The sequence below is a fragment of the Henckelia pumila genome, chromosome 4, assembly GCF_033568475.1.
Source record: "Henckelia pumila isolate YLH828 chromosome 4, ASM3356847v2, whole genome shotgun sequence".
NCBI lineage: Eukaryota > Viridiplantae > Streptophyta > Magnoliopsida > Lamiales > Gesneriaceae > Henckelia > Henckelia pumila.
The window spans coordinates 131,471,682-131,486,337 of record NC_133123.1 but is presented as its reverse complement, the minus strand read 5'-3'; the positions used below and the strand labels follow the sequence as shown (position 1 = coordinate 131,486,337).

At 38.1% G+C, this 14,656-nt stretch overlaps 1 protein-coding gene across 2 annotated transcripts; it reads right to left on the bottom strand.

Moving 5' to 3' along the window:
- Positions 1–590: 590 nt before the first annotated feature.
- LOC140865437 (monooxygenase 2-like) lies at positions 591–2,505 on the bottom strand. 2 transcript variants are annotated; one of them, XM_073270087.1, is made up of 6 exons: positions 2,322–2,505; positions 2,080–2,229; positions 1,927–1,995; positions 1,618–1,783; positions 1,290–1,515; positions 591–1,184 (listed from the first exon to the last, which is right to left on the bottom strand). In XM_073270087.1, exons 1-6 carry the CDS (start codon positions 2,402–2,404, stop codon positions 700–702), a joined length of 1,179 nt encoding a protein of 392 aa, XP_073126188.1. In that variant the 5' UTR covers positions 2,405–2,505; the 3' UTR covers positions 591–699. The 2 variants fall into 2 exon arrangements, with proteins under 2 accessions (XP_073126188.1, XP_073126189.1); XM_073270088.1 differs by having other exon boundaries at positions 591–1,163.
- Between the last annotated feature and the right edge of the window lie 12,151 nt (positions 2,506–14,656).

Here is a 14,656-nt window from a genome sequence, read left to right as displayed (position 1 = left end):
TGGTCCGGAACACTCCAAATAACCGTTTTCACGGTTGAACTGCTCGGGACCGGTCAAGAACCGGTCAAAATAGGTCAAACCGGTCAAGAACCGACCAAGAACCGGTTCAACCAGAATTTCGAATTTTTTTTTTTACAAAATTATTATTTTTTTAAAATTTTAAAACTTTAATTTAATATTTTATTATATATATACATGATTAATTGAAATTTGTACATCCTTAAAAATATTAATTTAGTATTATTAAAGTTTTTTAAATTAATTTATTAACTTTTAAAATTATATATAACTATAATTAATATTTTAAATATATTTATATCGTTATTTTACTTTTCAAATTAAGATAAATATATTTTTTTGTCTATTTATATACATATTTTAGGTTTTAAATTTTAAAATATATTATTAATTATATTATATTATATAAACGGTTTTTCGGTCCGATCGGTTGGACCGTTTTTTCAAGGTAGACCGGTTCGATCACTGGTCGGTTATGAAAATATTGATTATAACTACTATAACTAATCACAATAATATTACGAAATTATGATGAAACATATTTTTGAAGCTTGTAAATACGAGCCCGAGCTTTTGGCTATAACCCCTCTCCATGTTTTCACTAAACAAGACATCATCATTTTCATTTCTTGAGCATGCTCATTGATTACATTTCAAAGTAAAAATCAAGCTTTGTAACTGCTAATTAAGTTTACCACAATCAAAAGAAGCCTTCTTTAGGAAAAGGCCACCCAAGAACTTGGCCAATATATGGTCTCTAATAAAATTCAACACAACCCCATCCCACATCTGTACTGAACCTGAAATATATGCTGACCAAACAAGATCAATGCTTCTCCATCTCCTCTCCTTGGCATAATTCTCCAACCCTTTTCGGATTCTTTGCTGCTCGTTCTCTCGCCGTTCTCCTCTCAAGGCAGCGGCTAGAACCCTGGCCAAAATGATACTATCTTCAAGTGCCGAACAAACATTTCCTTTGCTTATGTTTCCCCACAGCAGATTCCAAGGATGTCTAAATCTTATGGGGGAGTATTCGATATTTGTTGCATCGGTTTCTTCGATCACGCTTCTGATCTTATCAGGAACTTTTCCAATGGTGCTCAGGATATGCTGTTTCAGCTTCATTCGATCTTCTATTTTTTTGTCTGCACCATTGTTGTTGGAAACTATAATATCAGAAAACCATCAAGAAACAAAAGAAACGGCTTTCAAGATTTATCAATTTCAAGCATAAATTTTCATTTGAAGGAACATGTGTATGTATATGACACCTTGAGGGGGATGAAAGGAGTAAAACCAGTAAATGCTGTGATCATCACATGGTATGACACCAAATCTGACGCCCTTTCCGAAGAATAGCATGAGCTTTGGTTCAAATCCATGACCGTTCTTAAATTCTACGAAGCTCCTAACCGATGATCGGCCTGCAGAAGAAGCTTTACTTAGGCCTAGATATTTGGCCACAACAGAGTTTACTCCATCACACCCAATCAACACCTGCTTGCATAAATAACACAGCTTAGCATTTCATATCATTCTCATATTGTAATAGCATTTTGTCATCCCCCAAAAACGCCAAATAATAAGGATCCTAGCTACCTTGGCTCTTAGAATGGTTCCATCTGCTAGATGTAAAGACTTGAAGCCATCTGAATCTTGAATCTGAACCACTTTGGAGGAGTACTTGATGGTCTCCCTTGGAAGTACATTTCCCAGTGTTTCTAGCAGCGTCTTTCTATTTACCGCGTACAAGCCCGAATCACCCCTACATATTACCATTTATATAAACAGAGCAAAGCCTTGCTACCAAGATTACACTCCGATCCATGGCTTTTAAAACATATCATTCGAAATCCATCCAATCTCAACATCAAATCCGTCGACACCAGCAAAATTCATAGTACTTACTCCGAGTCTGCGGATTTAATAGGCACTTCTGCAGTGATATCACCAGAAACTACAGAAGTAGTCACGATGCTGCACAAAAGGGAAACAAACGATTCTTCAGAAAACCAACAAAGACAAAAAAATGTGAAACTGAGTATGGAAATTTAACAGGACCCAATAAGCTGTGTGTGTTTTGCACGAAGAATTTGTCCAATGCCACCAAGTGCATCTATTGCCTTCCAAGCATTTGGCCACATTCCAAGATAGTATCCTGTCGTTCTCAAGGACTCTGCCGATTCCAACACCAAACTCCGGATTCCCAACCTGTCAAATCAAACATATTGTGTACAAACTAAAAAAAGATTCGATCTTTGTTAGAACCCATGATTAATTTTATATCGTGAAATCAAAGACACCTGTGAAGCCCCAAGGCTGTTGATAGGCCAGCAATTCCAGCGCCCACAATCACTACATCACCCTCCACACCTTCCATCATCATTATTATTATTATTATATCTTATTAGAGTCTCAGTTTCCCAGAATATATATACAGTGGATAGAAGATGAAGAGAAAGTCGTCTATGGCAACAGCAAACTCGCAAGCTCTTACATCTAATTGTTATGATCGAATAACGTGGGATAATTCTTAAATATATCCTTATAGTTTCGTTATCGTGTCAATTATATCCCTTTTATTTTTCATATCCTAAAAATATCTCTTATTAATTAAAAAGTGTCTCCAATATGTACTTGAAACTAAATATTATCTATTCTACCATTTATTTTCCAATTTATTAATAATAAGCTTTAGCCCATCATGCTTCCGTAAGTAAATTAAAGCAAATTACCTCTTTGACCACATTGTTGTCGGGTTATGTCCATCGGGTTTTACAGGTTGCTCCTCACAACCGAACCACACGATCGCAACCGATGGTTCCTGACACAGACTCCTTCAGCAGCAGCTAGCACATCTTTATTTCGTTTCCTACCTTAAGGCGCATGGTAAAAGCTTAATTTTTTAAATGAAAATAACATGATAGGGAAGAGCTTCGAAAATTTATTCAGACAATATATTATTACATAAATCAACCTCCTTTGAAGAGGAGAAGATAACTAGTTTAGCTAGTCATCGTAACCTTGTTCTTGTAATACATGAAATTACAGAAACTTAATGCAAACGTAGAAAGAGAAATATTACAATGATTTTATTTGTAAGAAAACTGAAGGGAATGATCGATATCTTCAGCTTCCTCAAATGCCTGTATTTATAGCTGAAGTTCCACTCGTTTCAGCGAGAAACTTCAGGGAATCTTGCAGCTGTCTTGAATTCTTTATGTCATTATTGATGACATCTTTTCCTAGTGGGAGAGTCATATGCCCGATGACATCTTTTACTAGTGGAGGAGTCACATGCTTGACTTTTTCTTTTGGATTTATTCTCCTCACATGCCTTCTTTATTATTGTCGGGGCATCTTTTGCTTTTGCAGTGGGCCCCTGGGAAAAAGCGTTTTTGGTGGTCCCTATCCACCTTTGCTTGTCTCGAAAAAATCTTTTCGATCCGTTCGGGGTCCGAAGGTTTTTCTGAATTCTGGCTCCTTCTGGTTTGAACATTATGGACAGATATTCTTTGACCATCTTCCGATATGAGTCATGTTACAAAATTTTTGGCGAGTTTTTTTACTCCCCGACAGCTTGTTGTTCCACAAAAAGTTCCTCTTGTTTTCGAAGAGTTCTTCCGCAAAAGCCGTAGTTTTTTCTGTCATTGTGTTTAACAGACATGATTTGTTCACAGAATTCTGATAAAATTTGAACAAAAAATTGACCTTGTCCATCTCGGTGAGACAAACCCAAATACCCCATGCCCATCTGGTTGAGATTTTATTTTCTCCAAAAGTGGACACCAATGGTATTTTTTCAGATATAGGATCCTTGATAAATCTTTGATTATTCATGTGAGGTCTCCTTAGCTTGATGAAATCAAAAGACTCGTGTGATCCTTTCCCTGTTGGTTCTGGAGCTGCACTAAAGAAGTATAACTCGAGCACATCTTCTCTGGACAAATGATCATTATTTGCCCATGTTTTTTGGACCGCTTCCTGAATCCATTTTGGTAGCTGTGATATTTTCTGGAAGTCTGGTGAAGTTGTATAAACTGAGGCTAAAGCCCCAAATTCATACCATAGCTTTACATCCTTAGGATTGACATTGTTTTTTAGCCAAACCCTTGGATATTCCTGCAATATCAACCCTGCAAATGGTCGGGTTGATTCCACTTCTTGTACTTAATTTCTCTCATTTTTGTTGATAAACCTGAAATGGAGAAATGACAGCTGGATTATTATCAATCTTAGATTTTCCTTTGTCTGTGTTGGACCTAAGATTGATCTTTTCCTCTTTTACCCCAGAGGCGGAGGGTTGACTTGATGAGTTATCCTCATCAATTGTTGCTTTATCTAGATCATCAAAAGCTAATGATAGATTAGCGCTTGTTTCTTGAGTATTAGAATCCTCAATAAATTGTTTTACAATCGGTGGCTGTATTTCTTGTACTTGTAAAACCAATGGTTTTAGCATTTCTTGTTTTTGAGAAACTAGTGATTTTTCTATGGCACGCATAATTGGCCCTTAAATAGCAGCCCATAATTGAGTTTGAGCTTGCAGACATCCTGTGATTCGATTGGATACTTTTATCCGATCAGCTTGTTGTAACCTGCCCGCCATATCGGCACTTATGACAAGCTTGTTGAACTCGGTTTGAAGCAACCCAAGGTGTTCCCTGAGATTCCTCTGCATTTTCATGATGAAGTCTACGTCACTGCCTTCCATATCTTGTTAAGAAATCTGCAAGAATATTTTCATGAGATTTAATAATAAAAATATCAAAAATATAATTTTGACATAAAACTTGCCATCTTAATAACCTAGCTTTCTCAGGTTTTGATTCAATCTTATTTCTTAGGAAAGCTTTTACCTGGGTGTTATCAACATTCAAAGTGAATTTTTTAGCAAGTAAAAATAATGGCCATTTTTCGAAAGCCCTTTTAACTGCATAAAATTCATTCTCGTTGATATGCCATCTGATAGCCTCAGATTTTGAAAAAAGACCGCTACAGTATCTGCATGGTATTTCTCCATCTGGAGTGATCTTAGTAAGGACTGCTGCCCACCATTCGTCACTGGCATCCGTAAATAACACTAGATCATCTTCATCTACAGGTATAACCATTTTTGGGAGATTCTTACATATCTTCTTTAATTAGTTTACCCCTTTAGTATGGTCATCGGTCCATATAAACCTTGCATCCTTTTTTAACAAAGGACTGAATACCTTTCTCTACATTGCGAGATTGTTTATGAACATCCCTACAAAATTAACTACTCCTAGAAAACTTTGGAGTTGTTTTACATATTTGAGTTTATCTGAAAAATTCTTTACCTTTTCCACAATATGGGGTTGTAGAATTATTCCAAATTCATCAATCTCAATATCAAGGAATTCAATTTTTCTTGTTGCTATGACTGCTTTCTTTTCAGATAAAACTAGTCCTTTTTGTTTACAAATTTTAGAGAAAATCTCTAAATGTTTAACATGTTCATCTATGTTTTTTGATGCTATAAGAATATCATCAATATAAACAAACATGAAGTTGAAATAATCTTTAAAAAGATTATCCATCTTTTTTTGAAATATTTCGGGTGCATTAGCCAATCACATCGACATAACTTCCCAGATATAATATCTTTGTGGTGTTGAGAAGGCTGTGAATTTCTTACTGCCTTCTTCCATCCGAATCTGGTAAAATCCAGACTTACAATCAAATTTTGAGAACACTCTAGCATTTTTTACACAACTAATTAGATGTTCTCTACTGGGTATGAAGTACCCATCAAACTCCAGAATTTTATTAATACCTTGGTAGTTAATAACTAACCTAGGTTTCCTTTTTTTTTTTATTTCACCATGATTTCTGACCAGAAAACCTGGGCTGCTATATGGTGAAACTACTTCTTTGATTAAACCAAGGTCCAAATGTTCCTTGATAATCATCCTCATATCCCTTTTATCTGTTATGTTCATCAGGATAGGCTTATATCTAACGAATTTATACTCTTTGCCTTCTTTTAGAGTAAGACTGGCTTTGAGTTGATTTTTATCCCACCATGCCAAAGGATGCTCGTTATAACTTTCTTTGAGCCTTTTTTGACATCTTCAAGGGATACCTTATTTTCTAACTCTATATCTTTGTGATTCAGAGTTACCTTGAGAAGCTCCATATCCTCTGTTTGGAGTTCTTGTTCTGTTGTTATCTTCAACATGTTTTCTCAAAACCTTATTGGATCTTTTATTTTTGGGTGAAAAAGTTGTCCTTTATCACCACACTGGCTGCGAAACATTATCGGCATTTGTCGATAAAAGGCAATTTTGAGTCTTGGGACGATAATTTTATGATCACAAATTGTAGTGAACATAAGTCGTCTTAACTCATTATCTTGGGTATACTTCTTAAACATTTGTAAGAAGTTATTTCCCAACAGGATATCATCTCCTGTATCATGAAAATATATTGGTGGTGTCTTTACCTTATACCAGGGTGTCTGACATGCGCCTCCTATAAGGATCTCTGATTGTTTTATTCCTTTGCAAAGAATTAAAATTTTTCGAGAGAAATATCGTCCAGCGATTTTTGGCAAGTCTTCTTCACATCCTTCAAGGAAGACTCCTTTCTTTGCTGTACAAATTTCTTCTCCTGAATCAATATAAGCTGCAAAGTATTCAACCTTATATTGTTCGTACAACATCCCAATTGGAATGTATATAGAAAAAGGGCTTGTTGTCATGTTACTTGAAGGGATTACTGAATGGTCTTGCCATTTTCAGTAAACTGCTTTGTAATTCTGTAATCCGTTTAAGACTATTTAGTCTTAGTGTTTCTAAGGCCTCAATAGGTAGAGTATGGTTACTCTTTTCTACTTCTTCAATGCGTCTTAGTAAATCATGTTCGTGATTTACTAACTTCAAGAGGTGCTTCTTTCTCTGTTTGTGAACAGAGTTTTCGAATCTAATTAAGGGGTTATCCCTTATCCATTTTTCTTGGTTTTCCATCTCGTAGAATTCTTATTGAATTCTCCAAGTTTTTTCCTTTGCCATGAACTCTATTATTCTTTCAAGGCATTTCCATGGTTTATGATCTTCCAAGAATTCTAAGCCAAGAATTAGTTGATCTGTTTCTTTTCCCGGGATTCCTGAAATTTGAACTTCCAATTCACCGACATTTATTAATCCTTGGTAAGTTTCTTTTACCTGCTGTTCTAAATAGTAAATCGAATTACAAGGAAATTGGTTCCTATGACTTGTAATTTCGAATACTATTTTGACTTATTTCCATTCTTCTGGAGATCTAAGTTTTTCTATTATAGAAAACTCCTTTTCTTTTGGTGGAATTTTCTGAATAGGAGATTTTTCCCACCTTCGACTTGTCATTCGGTCACCTTGGAAAGATAACCTTCGGGGTTCTATTTTAAGATCTCTGTATAGAACCGATTTATCTTGTATTTGAATGTCTGTTTCCTGAATTAAAGGAAACTCGATTTTTTTCGGGTATATTGCTTGAGCAACTTTCCCAAAGATCTCTGAAATTTCAAATAAACTCATTTCTAATAAATAATTCAGAATGGTAAGTATAAGAAAGAGTATATGAAATTTGATATGTAATAGAATAAGGCCTATTACCTTGATTAATATTTTTTCCTTGAAATTTTGATGCAACGTCAAAGGTCGACTAAAGTCTCTGTCAGCTAAATTTTAGGCTATTCTCGGATAAATAACTCCTACAATTTTTCCTGCACATAGATTTCCTGAGATAGTACCCAGAACAGCATCTTTGATATTCCCCATTCTTTTATTACATACTACGATATCTATGGGTGAATCTATTCCTTCTTTAAAAGTTGCCTTGATCATTATTTGGATTGCTCCAATATGAATCCAAGACATTGTCCTTGCTACCTCACTTTTCAAATTTTGAAATTCCTCTTTTATTTATTCAAAAGAAATTAACTGCATCTCTATTTGATTACTAGTTAACTCCATAGGGATTGACATTTCCCTTCTGGATACTTTGTAAATCAAATGATGTCTTCTTTGTCTAAGCCCTAGGTTGCCTAAGACTCTTTCTACTTGTTTTGTCAAAAATCCTTGGTACTTCTGTAATGTTGGATTTTCTCTCATAATCCTTTGGACCATATTATGAGATATCGTGTTTTGACTAAAAAACCCAGCCAAACTCTCATGTGTTTCATGTCGAAACACTTCTTCTTTATTCTTATTCTGATTCTGATTCATCATCAGATTCTTCTTGGCTAAACAATATCTCTTCTTCGTATATGCTTTCATCTGAGGGGATATACTCAAATTGATATACTTGGAATAGATCTTGAAAGAAGACCGCATCATCCATATCTGGTGTTGCTTCAAAGAGTTTAACTCCTTTTTTTCTCATTTTCTGGACATTTTGTAGATATATGTCCTCTTGCTCCACATTTCCAATAGTTGCAGTTTTTGAAAATTTTCACTTGCTCTTATATGAGTTCTTTTGAAAGTTCTTCTGGATGGTGTTCTTCCCCTGCTTTGCGACGAGCTTGTTGCTGGGGATGTTCTTATAGGTCAAATTCTTTTTTCTGATCTATAAGATCTGACATTTTGTTTGGACCAAAATATTCTTGGTTTCCAAGAATTTCTCATTCTTTTATTGTAGGAATTATTTCTGAATTTATTCCTCTTAACTCCCTGTGATTTATTCCCAATAACCGTAGGAAGATCATTTTCTCTACAACATAGAGGAGTATGCTTATTAATACCCCTTATCTTTTGTAGTTCTTTTGTAATGCTGCCATATGACACCATTCTGCAAATTTTCCTTTAAGAAAAGAGGCTCTTCTTGCCAATGTATCTGGAGTACCTGGAACGTATTCTTTTATCAGCATTTCTCTCCAGGGACTTGGCATCTTTGCAAAAAATAGCTGAATAGATATATTTTCTTCGACTCCCGAATTCCATATGTATTAGTGAATAACATAATGTATTCATCAACTAAACAGATATCGTTCAACTCGAGCCTATACAGAGCTTGAGTATATCTTCTTTTCTTCTCTGTATCTTGATTATTGAAATAATCCACTCCTATAAATTGTGCCTTAAATAGGGTGGCCATTCTTCCTCCAATTTCACTTAGAGATTCTCCTACTAAGACTGATTTTTTAGTCTCTGGCATAGTCATTTCCCAAGTTATCTTAACAGATCCCATTAGACTCATTTCCGAAATCTTGATAAATTCTTCTTTATTAAGATCTAAAGTACCTGCTGCTATTCTCATAGCTGACGTCCAATCATCTATGAGATCTTCTCTATTTTTGAAGTCCAAAACATCAAGGTTTAGCATAACCCCATAAGGATGTATCGGATCTAAGACATTTTTTCCATAAGGAGTTTGATGTAGTTGTATCTTACTTCTTCTTGATCTAGTTCCCGCTGGATGTGAATTTTCTCCAACGTAAAACTCACTATGTGGTTCTTTTGTTTTAACCACATATCTTGGAGGATTTCCTATAGGTTGTTCACCCTCAGGGGAATTAATTTTCAGATCTACTACTTTAAGATTCGCAAATAAATCTGCAAGATCTTGTAGATTCTCGAGATTTAATCTCTCTAAAGTAGTCATCAAATAGTGTTTTTCTCTGATACTGATTTTATGAGATTAATCATCATTTCTTCATCAGTTAAAGGTTTTTGTACCATTTTGGTTTTTCCTTTCTGATGTAACAAAAGTTCGGTACCAAACGATAGTGGTAACCTTCCTCCTGTACTACCTTTTCTAGAACTAGAGGTGTGTTCTAGATTTATGATTTTTGTTTGAAGATCCTTTAGAGTTCCAAGAATTTCTTCTTGTTTCTTAAGAATTTCTTCAATGTGCCGAGGTATTTCATACAGCTGATTTCTGTAATATTGTACTATCTTTGAATTTCTCTAAGGTCTCCGGAGATTTTAGAGGAATCTGGTGTAATCTCTAGAAATTGAGAATTAAAAATCATATTTCTTAATCTTTTCAGAGAGTATAAAAGACCCAAGTCTTTTTAAGTTCTGTTGTAAAGAATCTATTTTAAATAGATTCACTTGTTTATGGGATTTCATATAAATAAAATCCTTCTGGTTCAAACTCTCGTTTGAATCCATGGTTCGTTGAAAATCTCTTCCTTAACAAAGAAAAGTATGATTTAATAAATAATATAAAGTCTGAATAAAATTACCTAGGCTCTGATACCATTTTGTGAGCCATACGGAAATTTTAATACAAAAATTTAATATAAGGGTATAGTATAGGAAAATTTTAGTTTGGAGGGCATATTAGGAAAACTTTTGTTAAAAGAAGGACGTAATTGGGAACGAATAAAATGTTAGTATATTTTTGGGAAAGTTATAAAACTTTAGGGGTGTATTCATTAATTATCCCGAATAATCTAAAACATTCATAAGGAGTTTTAAATGAATTTTACTTTTTTTTTTTTTGAATAATCACTTGGCACCAATTATTATGAATTAGCGAAAATAGCTCTTCTTGTATGCTCATGTAGTAACCCGCATTTCTAATTAGTGATTAATGAGTAATTAATCACGTGATCATGTTTAGATTAAGTAAAACATGATTAAGTAAGTTCCTGTTGGGATAACGGACTTCAGAAATGGATTCAGAGCACTCGAATTAGTTGAATTGGTTCAGCAGGATCGGACGATCCGAAGAGGAGTTCGGACGATCCGAAGTGGATCGGAAGCTCTGTGCCAGGATCGGAGGCTCCGATCGAGATCGGACGCTCCGTCGGCGAGATCGGAAGCTCCGATCTGGACCAGGGCACACGTCATCACTTACGTCAGCAAGGTGACATCATGGCTGACGTAATATTGAGCGATCGGAAGCTCCGAAGGTGCTATCAGAGGTTCCGATCGTGTTCGGACGGTCCGAACCGGGTTCGAAGGCTCCGAACTCCGTCTATAAATAGGGGGCCGAGATTTCATTTTCAAGTGCACCTTTTCCTCTCTTCTCTCTGATTCCTAAGCCTTCTAACTCAGATCTAGGGAGATCTAGGCATCCTACGGGAAATCCGAAAGTGGCTTAATGATCTAGACGTCGTTGCAGAGCTAGACCTAGTTTTGAGGCTATCTACAGCAAAGGGCTAACGACGGACGCAGGTATAGCTTTGGCATCCTAAAAATATTTAGGAGTATGCAATAGCTTAATTAAGGCTTTTAGAGCTTGATTGTTGATGCATGGATATTTTCATTGTAGTAGCTAGTAGACTGGACTAGTAGGCTTGGAGTCTAGACTAGCAGAGCTAGGTTTGACCAGCAGTGTTAGAGGTACGTAAGTACTGACCGAGATAGCCGGCATGATATATTTGCTTGTATGTTGCATGAGTATGTGCTATATGATTTATCGTGTTTTAGCATGTTTTACCGTCTTAGCACATACATGATTTTACGTGTGACTGCATCCGGAGAGATGTGAGTCATTGACAGTCTCCATAGGGAACAATGATCTCATTTTGGACTCGAGTCAGGTATGACAGTTTCCATATGAGGCTTGTATCCTGTTTTGGATTCGGGTCAGGATAGGGTTGGCTCAGCCCTGATATGGAGTATACGAGTACCCCGCGGAGTACCTCTCTAGCCGGTACTGTATATTCTCGGCGCCATGAGCAAGTGTTTTCACTTGAGTTTTAAATCATCTGTGTGCGCATATTTGTATTTATATCATTGCTTCGTATTGAGCATTCTAGCTCACGCCCCTGTGTTTGGGTATTGTGTACCTTGTGGCGGGGCAGGTTTGAGGCTGGACGGTCCAGGCGGCTCTCACCAGGATTGAGCTTTGAAGAGTGCGAGGTTGTAGAGGGTAGGGATTTGTTTACCCTGAACCTTCGATTTGGTTGTATAACAATACTTATACACTTGTGATAGCGTCGGTTGTATTCTGCCGATTGGATTTGTTGTATTTTAATTATACGTACTTTACGCTTTAAGCTTTTATTGCGTGCGCTTTTACTATAACTCTGATTCGGTAGTGGATCCGGGTTGGGTCTCTACATTTTTGGTATCAAAGCGACGCATTGCACTGGGAATATCATAAAGTGGATTAAGTAATTATCTGTTCTTGTACAACAGATGGCAGATTACGACGAGAGCCACGGTAGCGTAGACGGCGGTCGTTGGGGCGATCCGGATGATCGTAGACATCGGGGACAGCCCGAGGAGCGCAGGCGAGTGAGCATGCGTATATTCAAGGAGGTTAGCCCGAAGCCTTTGACGGGTGGGGAGACGGCTGAAGAGGCGGAGGATTGGATGGAGAGGATGGAGCAGTGCTTCCAGGAGTTCCGTTGCACGGCTGAGGATAGGATGGATATTCTTGCCTTTATGCTTGAGGGCAGAGCGAGGAAGTGGTGGAGATCTAATTCTGCACCATTCATAGCAGCTAGAGGTGCAGCTACTTGGGTTGAGTTCCGTACTGCTTATCAAAGATTTTATTTTCCTCCAGCTCTTCGTCAGGCAAAAGCCAGTGAGTTGTTGAGTTTGCGACAGGGGACGATGACGATCGAGGAGTACCAGCAGAAGTTCTTTGATCTGCTACCCTTTTGCCCTCATGTTGCTAATAGTTCTATGGCGAAGTTTGATCATTTCCTTCAGGGGTTGAACCCTGATATTCATCGGATGGTTGGTGTGGGCGGCGATGGGACTTACGAGGATTTGGTGGACCGTTGTCGCCAGGCCGAGGACAGTATTTAGAGGAACAGGGGACTTTACTCTTCTTCTTCTAGGCCAGCGAGCTCTAGTCCTTTGGGTCTGAGAGGACAGTCTTTCAAGAAGCCAGGAGGTACTTTTTATTCTTCCTCTGGATCTGGGGGAGTGCATCGTTTTGGTGGACAGAGACCAAACCGATGTAGTCAGAGCAGACGCAGGCATCCGCCAGGTCAGTGTGGTCGATTGACCATTGCGTGTTTCCAGTGTGGCCAGGAGGGTCACATGAAGAGAGATTGCCCGATGCTGGTTGGAACAGCGAGTGGTTCCGGAGGTTCTCAGGCATCTGTTCAGCCACCTCAGTATCAGCAGCCACCTTTCCAGCAGCAGTATTCGCAACAGCGCCAGCAGCCGCAGCAGTCTCAGAGACAGCCTACTCAGACTCCTTCTCGGGGTCATTCTTCTTTAAGGCCACATACCTAGGGTCAGGTCTTTGCGCTTAACCAGAAGCAGGCAGAGGCTGAAAGTGACCGGATAATTGCAGGTATCTGTAGTTTATGTGGTTTTCCTGCATATGTTTTAATTGATATCGGTGCATCGCATTCTTTTGTCTCAGCACGTTTTGCTAAGAAGTATAGATTGCCATTTATTCCTTTAGACGTGTTGCTAGTGGTTTCTATTCCTATGGGGAGCGAGGTTTTAGCCAAGCGTCTAGTTGTGGGTTGTGTTTTGGATTTCGAGGGACATCAGCTTAGTGCTAACCTGATGATTCTAGCGATGGAGGATTTCGATTGCATCATTGGGATAGATTTATTGATTACCTACCAAGCGATAGTGGATTTCTATCAGAGGTTTGTTCAGTTTCGTCCAGAGAATGACGAGTCATGGTATTTCTATGGTGAGGGAGCGCGACCCCCGATGCCAGTGGTTTCAGCTCTGAAGGCCCGGCGTGCTTTAGAGTCTGGCGGGGAAGGCTACCTTATCTACGCCATTGACGCATCCTTAAGAGAGCCAGATATCCAAGAGATACCAGTGGTTCGTGACTTTCCAGATGTGTTTCCGGAGGAGATTCCAGGTTTGCCACCAGTAAGGGAGATTGAGTTTGGCATTGAGTTAGTGCTAGGGACTACACCGATTTCAAGAACTCCTTACCGATTGGCACCGTCAGAAATGAAAGAGCTGCAGAAGCAATTGCAAGATCTTCTTGATAAGGGTTATATTCGACCTAGCGTTTTGCCATGGGGAGCCCCAGTACTGTTTGTCAAGAAGAAGGATGGTTCGATGCGGTTGTGTATTGACTACCTTCAGTTGAATCAGGTGACAGTGAAGAATAAGTATCCTCTTCCGCGGATAGATGATCTTTTTTATCAGTTGCAGGGTACTTCTGTCTATTCGAAGATTGATCTTTGGTCAGGGTATCATCAGTTGCGAGTTCGACAAGAAGATGTTCCTAAGACATCATTTCATACGCGGTATGGACACTATGAGTTTTTAGTGATGCCGTTTGGTTTGACGAATGCTCCAGCTTTTTTTATGGATCTGATGAACAGAGTTTTCCGCGACTTTCTAGATAAGTTCGTGGTGGTGTTCATCGATGACATTTTGGTGTATTCCCGCAGCATGGATGAGCATGCCTACCATCTCTATACTGTACTACAGGTCTTGAGGGAGAGACAGTTGTACGCAAAGCTGAGTAAGTGTGACTTTTGGATTGACCGAGTTGTGTTCCTTGGTCATGTCATTTCTCAGGAGGGCGTATCTGTTGATCCTAGCAAGACAGAGGCTATTTTGAATTGGTCACGTCCGACTACAGCTTCTGAGATTCGTAGTTTCCTTGGTTTAGCAGGATACTATCGTCGTTTTGTGGAGAATTTCTCTCAGATAGATAAGCCTTTGACTCAGTTGACGAAGAAAGACGTTTCTTTCATTTGGTCTGATGCTTGTGAAGACAGTTTTCGTGAGTTGAGACA

What these genes read in the sequence shown, in the direction of transcription:
- LOC140865437 (XM_073270087.1), bottom strand. Translation starts at nt 2,404, where the DNA reads ATGATGATGGAAGGTGTGGAGGGTGATGTAGTGATTGTGGGCGCTGGA. An exon ending in AAACACACACAGCTTATTGG is followed by an intron (nt 1,996 to 2,079) that starts GTCCTGTTAAAT and finishes CCTTTTGTGCAG; the next exon opens with CATCGTGACTACTTCTGTAG. An exon ending in CTCCTTTCATCCCCCTCAAG is followed by an intron (nt 1,185 to 1,289) that starts GTGTCATATACA and finishes CTGATATTATAG; the next exon opens with TTTCCAACAACAATGGTGCA.